Source organism: Harpegnathos saltator, unplaced genomic scaffold (assembly GCF_003227715.2).
Source record: "Harpegnathos saltator strain DR-91 unplaced genomic scaffold, Hsal_v8.6 scaffold7, whole genome shotgun sequence".
In the NCBI taxonomy this organism is placed as follows: domain Eukaryota; kingdom Metazoa; phylum Arthropoda; class Insecta; order Hymenoptera; family Formicidae; genus Harpegnathos; species Harpegnathos saltator.
This window is the reverse complement of record NW_020230537.1, coordinates 396,067-417,000: the sequence shown is the minus strand read 5'-3', so window position 1 is coordinate 417,000 and position 20,934 is coordinate 396,067. Positions and strand designations below refer to the sequence as shown.

Sequence of the window (20,934 nt, the reverse complement as noted above, 5' to 3'; positions counted from 1 at the left end):
ACATCATTATCTGTATCGTAGCCGGCGGAACGTTTAGTTGCTAGTGAATTCTCTTGTATGATGAACGAATAAATGCAAAGTATCGTTCGGTATAAAACTGTAGTGGTGAGTATTTTTCATGGAAAACCCACCGCCGCCGGCAAAGTCATCGGCGTTACGTATTCTGCGTCGAACGTAAATGCCCGGGAATCGTATGCATGATTCATGACAGAGGCGGCTTTCGCTACACTTCATTTCCGCCAAAAGGCGCGTTCGGTAAAAATATTTTCCATTCACTATATATACCGTTTATTCCGTCACTCTATTCTGCATAATATTGGCGCCGGACGCCGTTAAGCGAAGGGCGTCAGGCAGCGACGGCGGCATCATCGTTTCGCAGCATATCTGTAACGCACGGCGTTCGCAGATATACATAATTTTCACATAAGCCGTGTAACAAGTGGATACGACACGGCTATCTGTATGAGGCACAGCCTGAAAGGTAAGTGTCGGTTTCACCGTTCTAAATAAGTTTGGCCGATACGCTAAGGTGTGCTGCAAAATTACATAATGTAGAAATTACACACTATATCCCTTTATTTAGTTTCCTTTTTCACTCATTAGAGGTTTCAGTTGATAGTAAAAAATATAAAATGAAACGCAAAGTACCCCCAATATATTTTAATTGAGAAATTAATCATAATTATTTTGATCAAAAATATCAATATATCAACATATTTTGGCTTTAAATTGGTTCATCGCTCTGATATATATATTTAACCACTCATTCAAATGTAAGTGCTTGGTTCGTCGAAATAACGGGTCAATATCTTTTATAAGATTACTTATTTTTTTTAGCTCATCTAATGTGGATTGAGTCTCGAGTAAATGTGGTTCGAGTATCAGCTAGATGTGATTCGAATCTCGACTAAACATGGATCATGTCTTGATTAAATATAGCGAGATTTATAAAATGAATTGCTTTTTTGTTAGGTTTATCAACATATATATATACATACATACATACATACATACATACATACATACATACATACATACATACATACATACATACATACATACATACATACATACATACATGCATACATACATACATACATACATACATACACACACATATATATATATATATAAATATGCCCAAGATCTTTCTTATATTCTTTTTATTATATAGGGTCGAACCAGCGGCGGACGTTGTGCCGGGTTCAACGAACCGATTGTTGCACGAGAGAATCGCGACTAAGACCGCGTGTATAAGTTCATTTATATACAGCAAAAATAAATATAAAATCTTACAGGGACTGCTCTCTAGGATGTCGTCTCCTTTTCTATCATACTCTCATACCTAGCTTCTGCTATTCCTCGTATTCGGCTCTTTAGCTGAACGCGACTTCTTTCTGCTGCTTCATGCGAGCCTCGATTTCCGGCCTGAAGTGCCTGATCAAACCCTGTACTGGCCACGCAGCGCCATCCGCCAGCGCACAAATTGTGTGTAGCTCTATTTGCTTCGTTAATTCCCATAGCATGTCTATCTCGTGCATCTCGGCGTTACCTTCCACGAATCTGCACAATCGGATATATCGGGCGTTTATGCATTATCAAATAAAGATACGCTCACGCGCTGCGAGTCGCGCTGGTGGTAAATGTGTCTACCTTTTGAGTATTTTATACATCCAGCTGATACCCTCGCGACAAGGCGTGCACTGACCGCAAGATTCATGCTTGTAGAAGCTTATCAGGCGGGTAATGGCCTTGATTATGTCCGTCTGCTTGTTCATCACAATCACTGCTGCTGTGCCGAAGGAACTCTGCACTCTGATGAGATCGTCAAAGTCCAGCAATACGGTGTCGCATACGCTGCAAGTTATATTTTAACCTTGTGACTTTCGGAAGGAGAGATCGTCAGCCGGCTGGTTTACCTTTTGGGGATGACGGGAGTAGAAGAGCCGCCAGGAATGACACCCATCAAATTGTCCCATCCGCCGATTACACCGCCCGCATGCCTCTCGATCAACTCCTTCAGCGGGATAGACATTTCTTCCTCGACGGTGCACGGCTTGTTAACATGGCCGGAGATGTTGAAGAGCTTGGTTCCGTGATTGCGCGGGCGTCCGAATGAGGCAAACCATGCTCCACTTCGGCGGCAAATTGTCTGCAAGTTGATATTTAGTTAAATAAACATACAAATGTAGCATTTTTAGGGCGTAAAATCTTCATCGGCACACTCGCGCACACACATACGGGTGCTACCGCTACTGTTTCCACGTTGGTGACGGTCGTGGGGCAACCGAACAAGCCGACGTCGGCCGGGAACGGTGGCTTCAGCCTCGGTTTGCCTTGCTTGCCTTCTATGGACTCGATCAGAGCGGTCTCCTCGCCGCAGATGTACGCGCCTGCTCCTCGTTGCACAAAGATGTCGAAATTGTAACCAGAATTGCAGGCGTTCTTCCCGATCAGACCGGCCTGATAAGCTTCTGCTATAGCCACTTGCATGTTGGACGCCTCGTTGTAAAACTCGCCGCGTATGTAAATGTACGCAGCGCAGGCTCCCATAGCGCGACCAGCGATCAGGCAACCTTCCACGAGCTTGTGCGGATCGTGACGCAGAATCTCACGGTCCTTACAAGTGCCTGGCTCACCCTCGTCAGCATTGATCACCAAATATTTGGGTCTGCCATCCGACGGCTTATTCATAAAGGACCATTTCATGCCAGAGGGGAAACCAGCACCACCACGTCCTCTCAAGCCAGAAACCTTGATTTCATTGATGATCCAGTCAGCGCCCTTGTCCAGTATCTCCTTGGTCTTGTGCCAATCACCACGGCTGATGGCGCCTTTCAGCCTCCAGTCGTGTCTGCCGTAGAGATTCGTGAAGATACGATCTTGATCAGACAAGGGTGAACCTTGTTTCTGTGGGAGAAGAGGTGCCAATAATGTAAGTAGTAGTCTTTAATATCACGTGTCTGTTTGTCTCAAGGCTTTAAAGCGGAAAGAGAAGAGAGAAACAGGTGACACAATGGAACTGACGCAAACCAGTCCGGAAGAGTCCAAGAAGAGTCTCACCTTTCCTTCGGGAGCAGCATTGGCGAAAGCTCTCTGCTGCTGTTGACTGCTTAAGGACGATCCGAGGAGACCTTTAAAAAGCGTAAATTTATTTAATTATTACATAACCTTGTCGCGTTAAATATGTCGTGGCGAATGAGGCATAATCTGCGTGCAAATACTTTATTCGTTATTTTATTGTTGATAATGATAGGACAAAATACGGTGTACGCGTTTTTAATAACAAACGAAGGCTAAGACTCACCTAATTGTCTCCTCGGAATCTGAAAACAACGCACTATGGCACTCGCCATTTTGCAGCTGATCGCCAACGAGGATCGCCGAGAGAAACTGCCGAGGTTCTTACTCGATTGGTAAACTATCGACTATTGATATTTTCATCTGTGCGTTTGCATTAAAGACGTGGCTTGCGCGTATTACGCAATAAAATTATGAAAAGACTACAAGTCGAGTACGATTATTTTATACTTCTGAAAACACGTTGCGTCAGATCAGCTCGAAGATGACACTTGTTGTTGTTGCTCGACGAAAAGCTAGCGCCTGTTATCGCGTGCCCTGGAGATATTCCCCGACATTTTTAAATGTCCCGTCGGATCACTTTAACAGGTATCTTTAATTATTCTTCAACATGTATTTCAATTATCTATTCTCTTTAAACTTGATGACCTTGAGCGGAATAGGAGGTTCCTAAATTGCGATCAGAAGGGGTAAACTTCTCTCGTTGGATTTCTCGTATTACCTTTATACTCGTATTCGACTTTACACGTGAAAAGTGCAGATAGCGTAATACAGTAATCGCGGGGTTTGTAAAAAATAGATCCCCCGTTATCCCTGCGTTATAATCGCTATAGGAATACCTCAGTGGCGAGATCTCGTAACGGAGAGACTCAACCGCATGTCATTTCTACTTAATACGTGTACTGTGATTGTCCTTCCGTACAAAGTTCACGGATTGTCACTTTGTGCAATCGTACTCGGCGCGTGTCTGCTCGAAGGCCGTCGTACACGACGGCAGTCGATTAAACGCGAGACGATGGAACGCGGACGTGACACGTGGAATTTCGGGCAGTGCTGATATCGTGCTACTGTTGATCCTGCTGGATTTTTATTCTCGATTAGTCTATCCTCGGCGAGGCGAAATCGAGACACACTTGTCAAGTCGAACGACAGAAAAAAAAGAACGTCATGCCCTCCAGAAGAAGCAAAGGTGGCCTCCTGGCCAGGGTAAATTTTCCCCTGTACACGCTACAGATGTTGACTAGCAGGCACATCCTGGTGGGAGGTGGAGGAGGTTCCTCCAAGACTGGAGTTGCCAATGGATTTGTAAGTTTGATGGATTTGTGCAAATTGCGTTTTCTTTTTGCCTGATGATCTTCTTGTTGTTGTGTTTTCTTCTTGTTGACTTTTTTTCTTGTGCATGAAATGATTCTTGCTGTGTTTTTTTCCTATTTGACATTATTTCTTGTGTGCGAAATGATTCTTATATAAATCCTTATGTAAAATTTGAGCATGTCCTTTGCATGTTTTTGACAAACTTTCCACATCCAGCATGGATAAGGTATTGTGATAAGATTTGTACTAATCACATTTGTCTGTGTTACAGGAAATCTTTGAATTATCACACAATGGAACTCACTTTATCGCCGAGGAGGTAACCAGGCATGAGACTGGCCCCAGCGTAGTTATGAACTGTGCCTCGCACAACAACGGCAAGAAGACATGGATAGTTGCTGGTCAGGAGAGTCATTGTCAACTGTACAATGTAAACTCCAAGGTAGTGACCTCAGAGAATGGAGAGCTGATAAAGGGGCCAGCAGCATCAATAGCGGCAAACAAAGATGGTCTCAGGCATAGAAAAAATAGTGAAAAAGTCACAGAGGAAGTTCAGTCACTGAAGGAGAGGACAGAAGAGATCAAAGACCGAGATGATAACTCTAATGTGAAATGTAAAAAGTTGCAATTAATACTTAAACCTGCTGATAGTGTACAGACAGCTTTTGGGTAAGATAGTTTGTTCATTGTATCGGATAATATCATATTTCTCTCTCAATTTCTTCAATGTCCTTTTATTTTGCAGCGATGGTGAGCCTCTACAAAGAATCGTCAGAGTGAGCCTACATGGGAAGATCATGGCCACAGGTGGCACAGACGGTAAAGTGAAATTGTGGAAGTTTCCGCAATTGCACAAACTATATGATCTTGATGCTCACGGGAACGAGATAGACGATATAGACTTCAGTCCAGACAGCAGTCTATTGGTCAGCATCGCCAAAGATGGTAAAGCGTTCTTGTGGAATGTGAAAGACGGCACGAAGGACAAGGAGCTCACTTGGATACCATCCAATGGCGCAAAATATGTGTACAAGAGGTGCCGTTTTAGAAAATTGTTGGAAGACAGGACGAGGACCGATCTATTTATGCTCTCTAATGCCGTCATGGCGAAGAATCCTAGTTACCTTCAGTTGTGGGACGTTCAGACTGGTGCTATTGTGAAATCTGCTTCTTACAAGGAAACCTTATCGGCTCTGGCCGTTTCCGACAACGGTCACTTTGTGGCTGTCGGCACGATGTTCTCGGGCAGCGTCGATATATTCGTGGCATTTAACCTGAGGAAGGCGCTACATGTGCCCGGGGCGCACAGCATGTTTGTGACCGGTTTGGAATTCCTACCAACAAGTTTGGACGGTCCTGCGATTACTAGCAACACAGAGACCGCGGTCGTCAGCATCTCCGTCGACAACAGGATTTGTATACACAGTATACCATTCAGACGTAAGTACATTATTAGAAATATGAATACCACTGTTTGAAACATTTATGACATATTATGTTGGAAAAGATAGATTGTTAAAAGTAAAAATCAAGGCAACTCTGGTCTCTTCAAGCAAAACGTAAGAGTGAATATAATAAGAGTGGAGAAACGACCAACTTGTTAAAAAGTACAAATCAACACTTTAGTATAAAGCGAATGTGGAAATGAACAATTAAATGTTATGTTTATAAAATTAAAAAAATTAGTGTAAATATGTCTGCTAAATAGCATGAGCAACAGCTTTTGAATGAGATAATCCCTCGAGCTCAGATTATGAAAGAGAAAAAAAAATTTTTATGTTTTAGACACACTGCCATTCTGGTTCGTCATCATACTGATAGTCATATGTATATGCGGCGCGTTCGTTCTCTGCAGCTATTTGGGCATATGACCCATGAAATGCGTGACCGAGGCAATGAAGCAGGATGCCGCCTTCTCCCGGTTACATTGCGCCTCGTAAAAATTATATACCGAATCGACGGTTGTCCGCGCATTAGTGCATCGATCGAAATACAAACGCAACGTTTATTAACGCACGATCCACACGAGCACGATAATCGCGGCGGTGGCCGCGCGGAAGCTCCGCATTACGTAGACATAAGGAACGGGTGCACAGCATCTCTCGTTAGAAGATGCGCGTACGGTAATTAGCTTGCGCAACAAAAAAAGAGTGCACCGTAACTGCGAGCATGCACAGAGTTAGGATTATAAATAAGAGCATTCTCGTTTATTTCGCGGTCGCGGTCACTCGCGTTATCGAACAATAGCTGAATTCGTTGTTGTGCACACAGATGTAAAACTCTCGGGGGTGTCTATTCCGGAACTGTTCGAATGCGAAACCTCCGATCGTGATGATTGCCATTTTTCATCGATTCTCTTCTTCTCCTTCTTCTTATTATCACCTGGATATCTGTGAAGTGATCGGAGTGTTTTCGACGAGTGATGAACGGCGCGCTTCCGGTCGGAATCGCGAACGCTTTCGCGGTAGCTCTTCGCGATGTGCAATTTAGGCGACTCGACGACTCGTCGGTCGAGGTGCTACTGTGATAAATGGACTACGTCGCAGCGGAGTTGCTTCCAACTGGTTGGGGCCGTACCATCTAGCACATTGATGTACATAGATTTGTGTGTTGCGGATTTGTAGCGCGAAAGATATTGAATTTAGCACGGCGCGTCTACGCGTTATCTTCCGTTTGAGTACGGGTATGCTCAGGGTAGCCCTTTCGTCGGCCGGCGCTAAGTCGAGATTAAGTAACGTACGCGCTTCTCGTACTCGTCCAATGGCGAATGATTGCGTTTTTCTCTTCTCTTTCGTGTCGCAGACAGGATTTTGCGACACATTGCGCTGTAACATATTAATTGCATTTGTGTATCACCTACGATACCTACGTTCGTTTTTACCACACATTACACGTATTTCCGACTACGTATGTTCCGCCCACGGCACAAATCAGACGAAAGGGTGAACGTGAAATGATATTTATACGAATGGACACACTTGGTTGCGAAACGGTTTCGGCGCAATAGAACAAGGAGCGCGCCAAATTGTCACGATTAAGAGCCGCTACTATGACAGACTTCCGTCTGTCACGTGCCGTGACGGAAGTCATGACCGAAGTGACGATAAACAATGTAGATATCGGCCCTTTATATTATATACTTTTATCTAATAAATAATAACATGATAGAAGTGTATACTTACACGTTTCTCCTGTGTGTGAGTCCTCCGTTGTTGTTGTTTCAACATCGGATACCTCGCGCTGTGACTTCGACTCTAGTAGCTCTCTCAGTCGAGAGCATATAGATTTTACGAATACTTCACTTCGTTGTGTCTAAACTGTTTTGCAATCAAGTTCGTAGTAATTGTCATGTTACATTTTACTTAAGCTTGGAGTTGGACTTTATTCACTATGGCGTTCTCTAAACTTTCCGAAAAATCTGGTTCCATCGCGCGCTTTATGCTTGTTTTATACATCCCTAACGCGGATTCGTTTTCAACGCAAGTATCCAAATTTATCCGAGTCAGTGTGTGTGTATGTGTACGAATTATCGTAAATGACTGATTGAGACTTTTCGAAGGAACGGAAGACGGATTTTTAAGCGTCGACCACTTGATTGATAATAAACAATCGGAACGATGATAATCGACGTTACCGCCTCTCGTGTCAAGTTCTCGATGAAAGAGTGAGTTCTGAGCTGAGTGGAGCAAAGAATGAGTTCAAAGACGATTAGATAAACTGATGAAACAATGAAATTGGCTGTATCATTCAGTACGCGCAGCGCGCGTGCGGTACGTTTTCCCGTCGTGAACGTCGTGAACGATTATTTGGTAACCTCGGGCTGCCGACGGAATGTCGTCCAAAATCGAAAAGGAGCCTCGGCTCAGCTTTGACATGATTTTACGATTACCGCCCTAGCGATTAACCGTCGCGACTCGTGGCGACTTCTCACGTGGCGGAAAGAAAGTTTCGTCTCTCAGACATCTCCGAGGTATCTTCCCGGAGAGACGGAGAAAAGATCAAGGTTGAAGTGTTCCGCTGTGATTAGTTCCGCGACGATGAACGAAGCAAAGCGTGTTTAGTTCGTTGATCGTCGAACGTTAATTCGAGCAATCTCACTCGACATGCCGAACTCGAAATGAATCCACCAGCGCGAGCTGTTTACTGTTGCGCGTGCAATTTACGCACGCAATTTCTTTTATTGAGAAGTATTTTAAGGAGGAATATTTTATACTAGGAAATTACACTTATGTAGAGTCTCGCGCGTCGTTTAGATCCTAGACGAGTACATGTGTATAGGGTGCGAGCAGGGATGGCGTGTGCTCCGAGGCTCGTTTCCGTTCCTCTCGCTGGGTCGGCGCGCGAGGAAAACAACAACGATGACGAGGATCAGGAGGGCAAGGATCCGGTGGTTATGTACAAGTGGGACGTCACCCCCGGGCTCGGCGATTCTCGTTCTCGCCGGAGGCTGCGGAAACGGCGGTCGCCGGCGCCTTCTCCGTCCTCGAACACGAGCGCGAGCGCGAGCGCGAGCACGAGCTCCTCGCTGGCGTTGCGCGGGCGGAGGAGGAGCGCCGTCGAGCGACGTCGAGGCGTTTTTCCTCGTGAAACCGACACGCGCGACCATCCTCCCGCGGCGGATCGTATGCGGCGGTGTGCGTTCGCCGATCTTAATCTGCATAAATAATAATGGTCGAGTCGCGGGGACTCTCGGCTTCGAGAGAAACCGAGCGCGGCGCGGCGCGGTGCGTTTCCCTTCGAAAGCGGAAGACCGTTGTACGTCGCGCGACCTAATCTCCAGTGCCGAGGTGACGCTTTCTAATTGCGATAAGACGGCCGTCGCCGATTGCTTTCTCCGTGCGCTCCTCCCGGAGCCGAAGAACCGCCGCGGCTCTCGGCCTCGGCGTCACTCCCCCGAATTTTCTGGAGAAACGATCGGCGCGGCGGCATCCCTCGTTCCTCGCGAACGACGGATCACTTCTTCACGGAGAACCCGTCGCCCGTCGGGTCCAACAGCCACGGGTAGTTGTTGGGACACTCCATGCAGGTGAAGAGACGCAGGGTCTCGCCTGGCAGCTCCCTGGTGGTCAGCGGGCAGGCGTTGGGCAGCGAGCAGTACGGAAGACCCTTCTCGTCGCAAGTCTCCTTCCAGTCTTGGAAGTCCCTGAGCGCCGAGAGCTCGGTGGGCTGCTGCATCCACTTGATTACCTGGTACGAGGGAAAAGAAGCGGGTCATGGGGTGGGTGTGCAAACGTCGTGAGATTAACGAATCTCTCTCTCTCTCTCTCTCTCTCTCTCTCTCTCTCTCTCTGTCGCTCACCTGGACCATCGTGACAAAGTACACGTCGCTTCTGGCGATCATCTCCTCGATGAACTTGATCAACTCCTCCCTGTATTCTTTCTTGCTCTTGAGCCAAGACGCGTGGAAGTGCAGACCGAGTGGCGCACGGTTGCTGTTGAAGTGCCTGTTGAAGTTATGCCTCAGCAGACGAGCAAACTGCTCGCCGGTCTGAATGTTGGAGCACGAGTCGACCATGTGACAACCCGGCAGAGACTCGTCGAAGGTGGGGTCGTCCCTGCGATCCAGCTCGTTCATCACCATCTCCCAGACCGGGTGCGACCTGGACGGGCAATTGCCGCCGTTGCCGTTGCACTTGTGCGGCATCCTGAAGTACAGGGTGTACGGCCAGATGGGCACTCGTCCCAGCGAGGCTGTGATCGAGGCGTCGTACACGAAGAACTGATCAGCCATCATCTCGAATTGCTTGTTGCCGCCGACTCTGAGGTAAGGGGCGCGCATGCCGATGATGGAGCCGTCGGTGATGTTGGCGAAGCGCTCGATGATGAGACGCGCGCCGGCCATCTCCGCCAGCCAGTCGTCGTATGTGCCCTGAGTCCAGTATTGCGGGTCGTCCTTGTGCGTTAAGGAGAACACGGCGATCTCATGGCCGCGACGGTGGAGATCCTGCACGGCTGAGTAGTTTGTGTACTTGTGGGAGACGAAGAAGGTACCGCGGATCTGGCAGCCGTTCGGGTTCTGCCGTTGCCCGTTGAAGATGTCCTCGTACAGGTCGATGTTGTCCACGTTGACGGCGCCGTTGAAGGTGATCGTGATCATCTGCGGCACTTGCTGAGGATCGATGTTGCCGGGGATGCGGGTGCCGTCCGCCGAGCAGTAGCAGTCGGGGAGGACGCATTGCGTCGGGTCGCAATCCGGAGCGCGGTTCGGGTCGGTCTCGACGGCTGTAATTCATTCGGTTTATTGTTCAATCAAATTTTTCACGTGTCAGAGCGTTGTAGCGAGCAGTTTTGCTTAATCAATTTCATTGATTTAGGGGGCGGAGGGGGGAGGGGATGTTGGAGAATTCATCGGAGCGTTGTTTTCTCTCTCTCTCTCTCTCTCTCTCTCTCTCTCTCTCTCTCTCTCTCTCGGTCATGATGTATCGCTTGTTAAAACGATGCTAATAAAGCGGCTGAAACAGCGGCTTTGCAGCCTGAAGTCTCTAGTGTCCGAGTATTTTGATGTTGAGAATCAAGCGGGCCCTATATTCCATTTAATTTCCGATATATATATTTTGGCGAAGAACGATAGAAATATTATTACCTCTACATGTATACAAAAACTAGAGATTTCGAGCTTTAGAATACTTCTCGAACCATCTTATTATCTTATTATTTTTACCAAAGTCACAGCTTGATGAAATTTGCCTATTTTTCAAAATGGATCACGAGACGCTCGACTCTTCGTTGAGAAGTACTTAAAAGGTAAAGAGATCCGTCCGCTCCTTCGTTGAGTAGCACTACGACCTCGAATCTTCCTTTGGCGGAGAGTGGCGGCTCGTAGCGGATACTTCGCGAAAACTAAATTGAACATAACGGGTCTAACGGTGTCTTAGACCCGTTACTTAACGAGTTTAAAATAACGGGTGCTGATTGATTCTTAAACCCGTTATTTATGTGGATAACTTTCAAATCAGTTCCAAGGTATCCGCTGCTCTCCTTGACAGAGAATCGACGAGATCACGGTACGACTCAACATAAGAGCAGACGTGGTAGTCTACTTTTCGAGTAATACACTATCAACCTTGATGGAGGTTAAATGACTATGTAGAGTAATTTGAAAAATGGATAAACTTCAGCAGGCTATAACCTCGGTAAGAATAACGTTAATAAGATGGCTCTGGGAGCATTTCAAAGCTTGAAGTTTCTAGTTTCTGTCATGTGAAGATCATAATATTGCTATATATATATATATTTTTTTTTTTCACCAAGATGTATCGAGTTAAATGAAAAAAATGACGACCTTTCGATTTTTAATATTAATTTTCAGTCGAGTTTCACCTTAAAAAGTTTCTTTTATCGCACCATAACTCACAGGTATGTAAATTAAAGAGAAAAGTGTGCTCTCTTTCAAGATCTCTCTATCTTCAAGATCTATCAGCGCCACGATTGTCCACGATTTCTTGTTCGTACTTGTTCGATAAAACGAACAAAACGTTATCCAAAGTTTAGGCTTTACACGTATTTTAATTTACACTTTAAAAAATACAGTGTAAAAAACATTGTACAAAATAACTACATTTTCGATTGGGTGAAATATTTGGAAACTAGCGATTTCAAACTTTAAAATACCTCTCAGCGCCTCACTAGCATTACTTTCACAACAACTACAGCTCGTTGGATTTTTTCCGTTTTCCGTAAGTTGTAAAAAGCCGTGCTTTAATTCTTACGCTTATCAAGATAGATAGATAGATAGGTAGTTTATCCGCTCTTTGTTCAAAGAGCTGACACGAATCGACGTGATGGCGTGATCAACTCGCGTTAACGTATCTGTCACTCGATAGTACAGGTGAGTGTAATACATTGCGACACTTACTGCAGGCGTTCTCGTCGGACTCGTCCTTGCAATCGGGCTTGCCGTTACAGAAGAGCTCTTTGTCGACGCATTCGCCATTACCACACGACAATTTCCCTTCTGGGCAAACGGGTTCGTCGGTCTTGAGGATGGGCAAGACCTTACGCGGCTCTGTAAAACGCAATCTCCGTTAGAGTGCCGGATGTTCGCTCGCAAAGTGGCCACTTGAGCTACCGAGCTGATGCAGCATAGGAATCCATCAGATGTCGACAGGACGACCATAGAATGCCCGGTAGAGTTAAGTACCCGTTAGTACTAATTGATACTTAATAATTCATAATTTACGTCATCGCAATACGTAAAAGCATAATTTTCTCGATATAGAATTAATCGCGGACTGATAATGACGATGAGCGGCTTTATGGCTCAGAATAATTAAAATGGATCGTGGAATTTAACAAAAATATAAATTAAAAATATATATGTATATCTTGATATAAAATATAATTTATATATTAATTATCGTAATTTAGAAAAACACAGTTTTTCGTCTGCGCGCGCGCGCGATTCCCTTTCGTCGAGGGTTTGCGTTTAAGTTCTCATTAATTGGATGTCGCTAATCGATCGCGTCTAGTGAGAGAGACTTCTTGATGGACAGTTTATGGTCAGCCAGCAAACACCGTTTGAGATTCGTATTGCTGTCGGGGTGCTGTGGAGAATTCACATAACCAGCCGCGAGTGTGATCAAGGCCCGAGCTGCCGCTGCTTCACCCATCCCGAATTTATTTACACCGATTAAACGCAGCGGCGTAGGTACCGTGTGTCGTTCTACGTGGACTTGAAAAGTACAAAAAAGGGGCAGAGAGGGGGCGGGGGCGGGGGCGGGGGCGGGAGAAACAAAAGATAATGTAAAAGTCCAAATTGTTAAGCTGGTGGGGATCGTGCTGAGAATTAATTCGTGTCACCCAGTTCCGCAGTCTACCTCGCAGCACCTTGTAGCAAAAACACAGTAACATCACAAGTCTCTACTCGTATACGCGTTCCCAACCGGCGATTACGGGACGTATATATATATATATATATATATATATACATATACAAGCAAGACCCCGAAGGGTCTTGAAAGTGTGTTTGCGCATCGGAGAGATTCTCGCACGGAGGAGCTACCTCTCGCTAAACGCGTTCACACATTCCTACGCCGCTGCCTCGGAGATGGTTCTTTCTTTATTCTGGTCCTCCATCGGAATGGCTTTTGTTTCGTCTTGTCTGCCGTCCCGTTTGTCGTTTCAGTCTCTCTCTCTCTCTCTCTCTCTCTCTCTCTTTTATTTTCGCCCTCGCGCCTTTTTTTACCACGTCGAGTTGCGAAGCGTACGTTTTGTCCGTCGCGTCTCGTCGTTTCTCGTCTCGCCGTCTCGTGTCACCGAGAGGAGGGTGTACATCCTCGGTCTTCTCCTGCAACCTTTCTACCGGTTCTCGCAGGAGGACTGTTTGTCTTTCGCTCGACGACTCGAACGTAAATCGTGACTCGGCTACTAGTTTCTGCCTCGTTGACTGGCAGCGATGCACGCAAGTCGTTATTCGTGTGTAGTGAAAGAAAGGCAGAGAGGAGAAAAAAAGAGAGAGAGAGAGAGAGGGAGAGAGAGAGAGAGAGAGAGAGAGAGAGAGAGAGAGAGAGAGAGAGAGAGAGAAATGAGTTTTGAAAATGTGCTGTGATGCGAGCGGAACCAAGATGAGCGAGCGAGAGCAACTGTTTGGGAAATGAAATTAGAGTGTGCGAAGCGCAGCATGATTTATGGAGGAACTTTATGGGGAATAATCGATCGTTGCGAGAAGTAACGTTTCGTTGCTCGTTCGCATTCTCGAAGCTTCATCTGTCGAGACTCTTCGATTCTTAATTGCCTCGCGAGTACGTGTCTCGTATTGTTCGCGCTTTTTTAGTATGGCTTCCACTGAGTCTGGTCGAGAGAAAATGCGCGCGCGCGACACTCTGTATGCTCCACTTGTACGCGTATGTATGTGTGTGTGTGTGTGTGTGTGTGTGTGTGCGCGTGTGTGCTGATCATGTTACGGAAATGGATGCGAAAAAGTCCCGTGATCGTATCTCGTCGTCCTCCAGTCGTGAAACGGAGGATTAGCGGCGAAAGAGGAGTCTCGCGCGCAGGGAGATTAACGATCTGGCTGATTGCGCGCGCACGCGCGCGCGCGCGTTTCGCGATTTCAGTAGTAAAAGCGAGCCGACCGGAGTAGCGAGGAGCTCCTGTAAGGAGGCCAGGTCGTCCAAGCGAAACCGATCTGGACGCGAGGAGAAAGATCGGCGAACGAATACGTGCAACCTCGTACCTGGAGCGAACGTTGCGGGGATCAAGAGAGGGCGAGGGGGAGGGGAGGGGGGCGAGCGGAGTGTTAGAAAATCATTGCGCGCCAGTGTCGACCTGTAGAGTATCGCGAAGAGAAGAAAAAAAAGAAAGAAAAATAGATCGTGGCATTTGAAACCGCCCGCATCGTGTCGCCTGCGACGCAACGCGCGGCGCGAAATATAAAAAGGATGCCGTTCGATCCGTATCTCGATACAAATGATTAATTAGCACCACACCGCGGCGAAATAGAATTTGCTCCGCATTCTTTCGAGCGCTCGGCTCATGTTTATTGGACGACGGTGCCTTATTTGTGTTCGACTTGGCGCGCGCGCGCGCGCGCGAAGCGCTTGCGTGCGTATTCAGCGCAAGCGCGGAATGAAAACCGCACGCAGCGGTGCGTTTAGCGTTCAATGGAAATTACGTTTTGCAAAGGCTAACGCAATAATCGCGATTATTCGCGGTTGGCGCTGAAAGATTATCGATGTGCGAATTGCAAAACGCTACCACGGCGAAGCGAAGTCGAGGAGCGGAGATGAGACAATGGAACGAGAGAGAATTGATTTATCGAACGAACAATTAATACGTCTCTCTTAAATGGCTGCTTTTTTCATTCTTTTCTCTTTTTCAAAAGTTTAATTCCATTTCGCGCAAATAGCCGCGCTTTCATCAGCTTTCAGCGTGGTAAATTGACTTTGGTCGCCTCGTCGCTCGAAAGTTCAAGTCGGAAAACGAGATGTGAGACTGATACATATTCACGCGAGTTGATACATCTCTCGTCGGTGCTTATCAACGTGCTCCCGTGAGAATAACGACGCAATGGTCTCTCGCTCTATCTCTCTCGCGTACGCACTGGCGCGCAATTTGGCGTTAACGAAACGATGACAGGTCTTGTGTGTGTTAAGCCAACGGCAAATCTGACGGAGGCCGGAGTTGGACGAAAACGCGCGCAAACTCTCGCTCGCTGTAAGATTAACAGCGACACTCTGTGATAGAGAGAGAGAGAGAGAGAGAGTAATCTCGCCGTTGGCGCGTATAAATAATACGACCGAGTAGAGCACGCTAATGGTACGACCGATGCGACGTAAATAATACAATACGGAACGTTCGTGCGATAAACGACGCGAGAACGACCGATCGTGCATCGATGAGAAGCGGTTCGACAGGGGTTGTTGATGCTTCAAGTAGATACAGATACGCGCCCCGGCCGAGCATGGCCGCTCGCGCTCTCGCGCGCTGCTGCGCATCGGAAACGGCGAACGCCGTTCCGATTCCGTTCGTTCGTTCGTTCGTCCAGCTCCGTTTGGAAAGCTTTGCTCGTTAGTCGTACGCGGTGAGTCGTGGAAAACGCGTGAGAAAAAATGGGGAGATAGTTTGGAGGATTCGGAGAAACCGGGTTAGCCGCTGACGTTTCGCGACTCTGTGGCGTCTCTGAAGCGTTCTCTCGGCTCGCGGGCGTTCGTTCGTTCGTTCGTTCGTTCGTTCGTTCGTTCGAGGGTTAACAAACAACGGCGGCGACGACGACGACGAGACGGGGGCCGCGCTCTCGCACTTTCGCTGAAAATCGAAACCAGTCGCTCAGCCGCCAGCCACCTTGCCTCTCTCGCGTCTCGCGGAACGAAAGTGGTCGGACGACGAGAGAGGCCGGCGCGGGCGAGTGTAACGTCTCTCGAAAGTATCCCGGGAGATCCGGGCATTCCCGATCGTTAATCGCGCCTGCTGAAAGTACAAGTCGCCCGCCGTTCAATTTCGCGTCGGATCCCGTCGCTATGTTAATGAGCGCTTCCCGGTTTAATGGCACGGCACCACGTGTGTGCCGTGCGTGTCGCTGGAAAGTTTCGCATAGTTGGCTTTTTCGATCGTCGTCGTTTACGCAACGCGCGTTGCGCAATGTCTCCGAAGCTCGCTCGAGACGTGATTTCTCATTGATAATTGGCTCGCTGAAGCTGTGTGTGTGTGTGTGTGTGTGTGTGTGTGTGTGTGTGAGACGGCGAGGGATCCTCGCGGTTACGGAAATTTCGATTCGCGACCGGCCCCGTGTGTGCTCTTCGATCTTCTCGCCCTTTTCTCAGAGACGCTCACGGTCGCAATGCGTCGGCTTCACGCGGAGATGACGTCGCATGCGTATTTTTAGTCAGCGATGTAAAGTGCGGAATGGTGCGTGCTACGTTGCGAGTCTACGAAGGAATCGGCCATTTCTACCGGCCGGGGCGGCATGGCGGGATCGCGCCATCGCCGCGACCCGTCGACTTACTCTCGAGCTTGTCACAGTTGGTGACTTTGCCCTTCCAGTCGCAGGTCTGTTTGTCCAAGTCAAAGGCCAGTCCGCTGGGGCACGTGATTTGCTTCAGGCCGGACCTTGTACACCTAGCGGAGCCGGAACAGAAAACAGAAAAGGCGCCTGCGTGAGTCTAAGGAGGGAAAAAGTCGTATAGTCGCTTACTCTCGAGCTGATCGCAGTTCTTCACGTTCGTCTTCCAGTCGCAGGTCTGCCGCTCGATGTCGAACGCGAGACCCGTCGGGCACCGCACCGTCGCCAGCCTGGTCACGCCGATCTCGGTGGCTTTGTCGCACCTAGAGTTCATGCCCACATCGAACAATCTCGCCCCCACGCATTTGCGCATTTCGCGCTCGCGCGCCCCGACGCGCTCGCGGCGCGACGCGCGAAATCAAAGCGAGAAAGTCATGCCGGCGCTGCGCCGGCCGCAGGTGGAGGTGAGAGAAGTAAACGAAAGGAAAGAAGAAGACGAGAAAGGGAAGAGAGGAGAAGAGAAATATCTCTCTCTCTCTCTCTCTCTCTCTCTCTCTCTCTCTTCGCTCCGAGCAGCGCACGGAGGGAAGCGTTGACGCACTCGCACTGGCGCGGTCGAGATGTTTCGCCGATCTACCGGATCGCCTTGAGTGAGAAGCCTGGAAAGTCGGAATTCGATCGAGGCGATTTCGCGATCAATCGCATCCTAGATCGATGAATAAACGATCGGCGCGGGCGCGGGATTTTTTATCGTCGGCGTACCACATTCCGCGGCTGCTCGCACGGTACATTATCCTGTCAAAAGCGGATGTCCTTGGGGGACTTACATTCTCCGCGTCGCGTGCTGCCGGGACAAAGGATATCGTAAAAATATACCGGCCAAGCGTCCGGCTGCTACTTGCGTTTCGCAAGCGGTGCTTGACAATTTTCGCAAAACCCTCTCGATCTAACGCGGCTGACGCACGGCGTCAACGGGCAACGTGCTGGTGAACGGGACCCGACCACGAAGCGAGCTTCAAGCCGGCGCGCGACCCGGCCGGAGAAAGTTCAGTCTTCGAGTATAGAATCTAACTAACTACTTCCTGCCGCGCGCGTGCGCGCGCGCGCAATGTAGAGCCCAAGCAGGCGGAAGTGAGTCGCGCGGCCGGCGAGTTTTTTCGTTCCGTTTCAGACGCTATTCAGAGACGCTTGCGAGCCCCGTTCGCCCACAGTCGCTGCACATTGGACGCGGTTATATTGGACAATAGGACAGAATTGTGCGCGCGAGTGTGACGAGCGTCCCTCGTCGGCTGACTCCGAGTCCGCTTCTTTTCGCGCGGAGTGCAACAGCAGAAAGCCGAAGGAAAGGTCTCTCTGCGAGAGACCCTGCTTAGTTTCTCTCGTTTTCTCTCGGTATGTTGCTCGCCACTCGCAACTCCGCGCCTTCTGCATCCGCGGGTAAAATAACAAGACCGCTCACCTCACGACGTCGCGACAGTCTCCTTCAACGCTCAAGCGAAAGTACTCGTCGCCCGGCCGGTCCTGGCAAAGCTCCTCGGCGTTTGCGTCGGTCCCATCGCCACCTTCCTCGTCTTGCGCCCTGACCTGTGTGCCTGCCGAGGAGGAGTAGAGTAGTTGTTTTAATTAGCCAACTTTGTCATCGACGCTTCTCGTTGACGACAATTGAACGTTGCGAACGTTACGCGGGATGTCTAACGAGTTTCGCTAACAGATACGCGCATTCTACTCGCGGCGAACACGTAAATTTCAGTCGTTCCAATTGTTTATTTGTCCGGAGGGTCGTATATCTCTCGCCGCGAGCACATCCCGACGAGTGAAAATTTCCCACCGGCAGACATTCCGTTAGAATTCCAAGGACTTGGTCGACGGCTGAAACTAGTTTGCTAGTCGGCAAACGGAGAATCGACTCGTTCAAAACGGCAGGTCCCACTCGCCTGTCTCAATCTGTGACATTTCGCGCGAAGATGAGGCAGAGGTGAATCCGATTAATCGTCGGAAATGTCACGATCGGTTCACGACACGAGAGCTCGCGCGCGTGCGAGCGCGTGCTTCGCGATCGCGGAGACCGAAGGAGGGGTCGGTGAACTGCGCGCGGTAGAAGTAGAAAGTCTTGAAAATGTCAGGGCAACGGGGGGGAAAGCGACAGTGGTTCTCCAAAGTAGGTCCTCTCCGTCTCTCCCACCCTTTCTTTCTTTCTCGGAGAGAGAAACACGCGGATCTCGACGTCGAGAGAGATCTCGAGGAGATTCTCTCTCTCGCGCGTCTCTTCATTTACAATTCCAATTTTTCCGAAATTTTACCGGAAAACAACCGTTGTCCGCGGTTTTCTTTCGTTGCATAATGTTCGCCGCTCGCGATCTCTCTCTCTCTCTCTCTCTCTCTCTCTCTCAACTGTGAAGCTAATTTCTCACAACTCCCTCGGGACTCTTCTCGTCTCCTCGCGGCTCTTGTCGTCGCGCGACTCTTCGACGCGCTTCGCGTGAATTAAAGTTGAAAAATTGGACGTGACACCGACGTGAACGATCGCGCGAATGTAGCGCGAATTCGCCGACAAGTTCGCGAGGCGCGGCAATTTCAACAAACGAATTGAATTGTACTCACCGGCGAACAGGCACAAGGATCCCAGCAGGAATATCAACTTCGGCGACATCGTCGTCGTCGTCGTCGTCGTCGTCGTCGTCGTCGTCGTCGTCGTCGTCGTCGTCGTCGTCGGGACAGAGAGCGTCTGGACAAGCCGCGCCCTCTCCGCCCCTCTATATGTGCACCACCACTCCTTCCCTCTTCATCGTGGGACTTTCACCTTCCGGATCGTGCTGCCATCTCTCTCTCAGGTGGGCACCGGGAAAACGAGCAAAGTGCATCCTGTTCGCCGTGGAGAGGACTAAGGGAAAAGCCGGCTAAAGTCGAGGCCCCGTGATGTCGTCTCGCGCTGGAAACGTCCTACGAGATCTATCGTCCGAGGATCGTCGCAACCTCCGCATTATCGCAATCGCACTTCCAGTGACGCTTTCAGGCTGTCGTCCAGCTCGAACGGAGGAGACCACGAGCATCGCTCTCGGGAGCCTCCTTCGAGCCGGGCGGATCGTCGCCGCGCCGAGAGAACGACGATCGAGAGTCCAGCGTCCGGCTGGACGGATTCAGGACGGGTGTGGGCCGCAGGAATGCAGAATTAATCTCCTGCACGCGGATTCTATTTTCTACCTGGCTCTCTCTCTCTCTCTCTCTCTCTCTCTCTCATCGGACCCTTACTTGTCTTTCATTTTTGCGTCGCCCACTCGCTCGACGTGAAGACCATTTTTAATTCGATGTATTGTCGCGACCACGACGATGGCCTCTTCCTCGGCGCGAGGCCGCGTCGCCTAAGAATGCAATTTATAATTCTCGCGTTCTCAAACCCTCCGCGGATTCCGTCGACGTCGATGTCGGAGCTCGGTGCCTAAAAGCGACCTCGATCATATTACGCGCGACGTGGATGATTTTTCCGACGGGACGGCAGCGCGTCGATATTCAATCGCACCGTTCAAGAACCTCGCTATGACTTGCGCGCGCGCGCTCGCTCGAGTGAAAACGGATTTTATTTTTACGGAACTTCTTTTTACGATCCTCGTGAAAACGTTACGCGGTTCGCGATGCCCCGAAAACGGTCGAACGAGGATAAAGCCTTGCACTCGTAAACCCTGAGAAAGTGTCACTCGCGCCGCGTTGCTTTCATCGCGAAACTGCGCCCGACGATGCGCTCAAGTGCCATTCGGAGGCGCAATAACGCGGCGAGTGATATTCGAAATAAATTCGATTCGCGGCGTTTGAGGACACGCGTTTACGGCCGGTGAGAACTTGGCGTGTTCGCGCGCACGGAAGAAAGTTGTTTTAACGAGAGGACGATGAGATGTGTGGAGAAAAAAACTGACAGAGAGTAAGAGTAGAGAGACAGTGAGAGAGAGAGAGAGAGAGAGAGAGAGAGAGAGAGAGAGAGAGAGATGCAGTCTTACGTGCAATATTTATACATGCGCGCACGAAACTGCGGAATCGCCGCCGGCGGATTGCGTTATCCGTTCGTTCGCATCCTGTGAAATTGTTAATGGTTCAATCCCTGCAACTAC

The 20,934-nt window shown here is 48.9% G+C and overlaps 3 protein-coding genes across 5 annotated transcripts; 1 reads left to right on the top strand and 2 right to left on the bottom strand.

Annotated features, from left to right (window-relative positions):
* Nucleotides 1-1,148: 1,148 nt before the first annotated feature.
* Nucleotides 1,149-3,491, bottom strand: ND-51 (NADH dehydrogenase (ubiquinone) 51 kDa subunit). The gene is made up of 6 exons (XM_011151914.3): nucleotides 3,308-3,491; nucleotides 3,064-3,134; nucleotides 2,242-2,910; nucleotides 1,920-2,152; nucleotides 1,654-1,857; nucleotides 1,149-1,563 (listed from the first exon to the last, which is right to left on the bottom strand). The coding sequence occupies exons 1-6, from the start codon at nucleotides 3,354-3,356 to the stop codon at nucleotides 1,377-1,379; spliced, it is 1,413 nt and encodes a 470-aa protein (XP_011150216.1). The 5' UTR covers nucleotides 3,357-3,491; the 3' UTR covers nucleotides 1,149-1,376.
* A 75-nt stretch (nucleotides 3,492-3,566) lies between these two features.
* On the top strand, nucleotides 3,567-8,023 carry LOC105189655 (prolactin regulatory element-binding protein). 2 transcript variants are annotated; one of them, XM_025305478.1, is made up of 5 exons: nucleotides 3,567-3,669; nucleotides 4,183-4,386; nucleotides 4,667-5,064; nucleotides 5,141-5,835; nucleotides 6,181-8,023. In XM_025305478.1, the coding sequence occupies exons 2-5, from the start codon at nucleotides 4,249-4,251 to the stop codon at nucleotides 6,264-6,266; spliced, it is 1,317 nt and encodes a 438-aa protein (XP_025161263.1). In that variant the 5' UTR covers nucleotides 3,567-3,669; nucleotides 4,183-4,248; the 3' UTR covers nucleotides 6,267-8,023. The 2 variants fall into 2 exon arrangements, with proteins under 2 accessions (XP_025161263.1, XP_011150214.1); XM_011151912.3 differs by lacking the exon at nucleotides 3,567-3,669 and having other exon boundaries at nucleotides 3,709-4,386.
* verm (LDLa and CE4_CDA_like_1 domain-containing protein vermiform) lies at nucleotides 7,916-19,634 on the bottom strand. 2 transcript variants are annotated; one of them, XM_011151913.2, is made up of 6 exons: nucleotides 19,436-19,634; nucleotides 18,294-18,426; nucleotides 17,027-17,157; nucleotides 12,251-12,400; nucleotides 9,695-10,617; nucleotides 7,916-9,582 (listed from the first exon to the last, which is right to left on the bottom strand). In XM_011151913.2, the coding sequence occupies exons 1-6, from the start codon at nucleotides 19,482-19,484 to the stop codon at nucleotides 9,349-9,351; spliced, it is 1,620 nt and encodes a 539-aa protein (XP_011150215.1). In that variant the 5' UTR covers nucleotides 19,485-19,634; the 3' UTR covers nucleotides 7,916-9,348. The 2 variants fall into 2 exon arrangements, with proteins under 2 accessions (XP_011150215.1, XP_025161262.1); XM_025305477.1 differs by lacking the exon at nucleotides 17,027-17,157 and adding an exon at nucleotides 16,838-16,950.
* Between the last annotated feature and the right edge of the window lie 1,300 nt (nucleotides 19,635-20,934).

Excerpts from the sequence above, each read along its gene's own strand:
- ND-51 (XM_011151914.3), bottom strand. The coding sequence starts at position 3,356 with ATGGCGAGTGCCATAGTGCGTTGTTTTCAGATTCCGAGGAGACAATTA. Across the intron at positions 2,911-3,063 it reads ATGCTGCTCCCGAAGGAAAG|AAACAAGGTTCACCCTTGTC; the intron begins GTGAGACTCTTC and ends CTTCTCCCACAG. Across the intron at positions 1,564-1,653 it reads ATGTATAAAATACTCAAAAG|ATTCGTGGAAGGTAACGCCG; the intron begins GTAGACACATTT and ends CCGATTGTGCAG.
- LOC105189655 (XM_025305478.1), top strand. The coding sequence starts at position 4,249 with ATGCCCTCCAGAAGAAGCAAAGGTGGCCTCCTGGCCAGGGTAAATTTT. Across the intron at positions 4,387-4,666 it reads CTGGAGTTGCCAATGGATTT|GAAATCTTTGAATTATCACA; the intron begins GTAAGTTTGATG and ends TCTGTGTTACAG. Across the intron at positions 5,065-5,140 it reads AGTGTACAGACAGCTTTTGG|CGATGGTGAGCCTCTACAAA; the intron begins GTAAGATAGTTT and ends TTTATTTTGCAG.
- verm (XM_011151913.2), bottom strand. The coding sequence starts at position 19,484 with ATGTCGCCGAAGTTGATATTCCTGCTGGGATCCTTGTGCCTGTTCGCC. Across the intron at positions 17,158-18,293 it reads GACTGTCGCGACGTCGTGAG|GTGCGACAAAGCCACCGAGA; the intron begins GTGAGCGGTCTT and ends CATGAACTCTAG. Across the intron at positions 10,618-12,250 it reads GTCCGACGAGAACGCCTGCA|CCGTCGAGACCGACCCGAAC; the intron begins GTAAGTGTCGCA and ends AATGAATTACAG.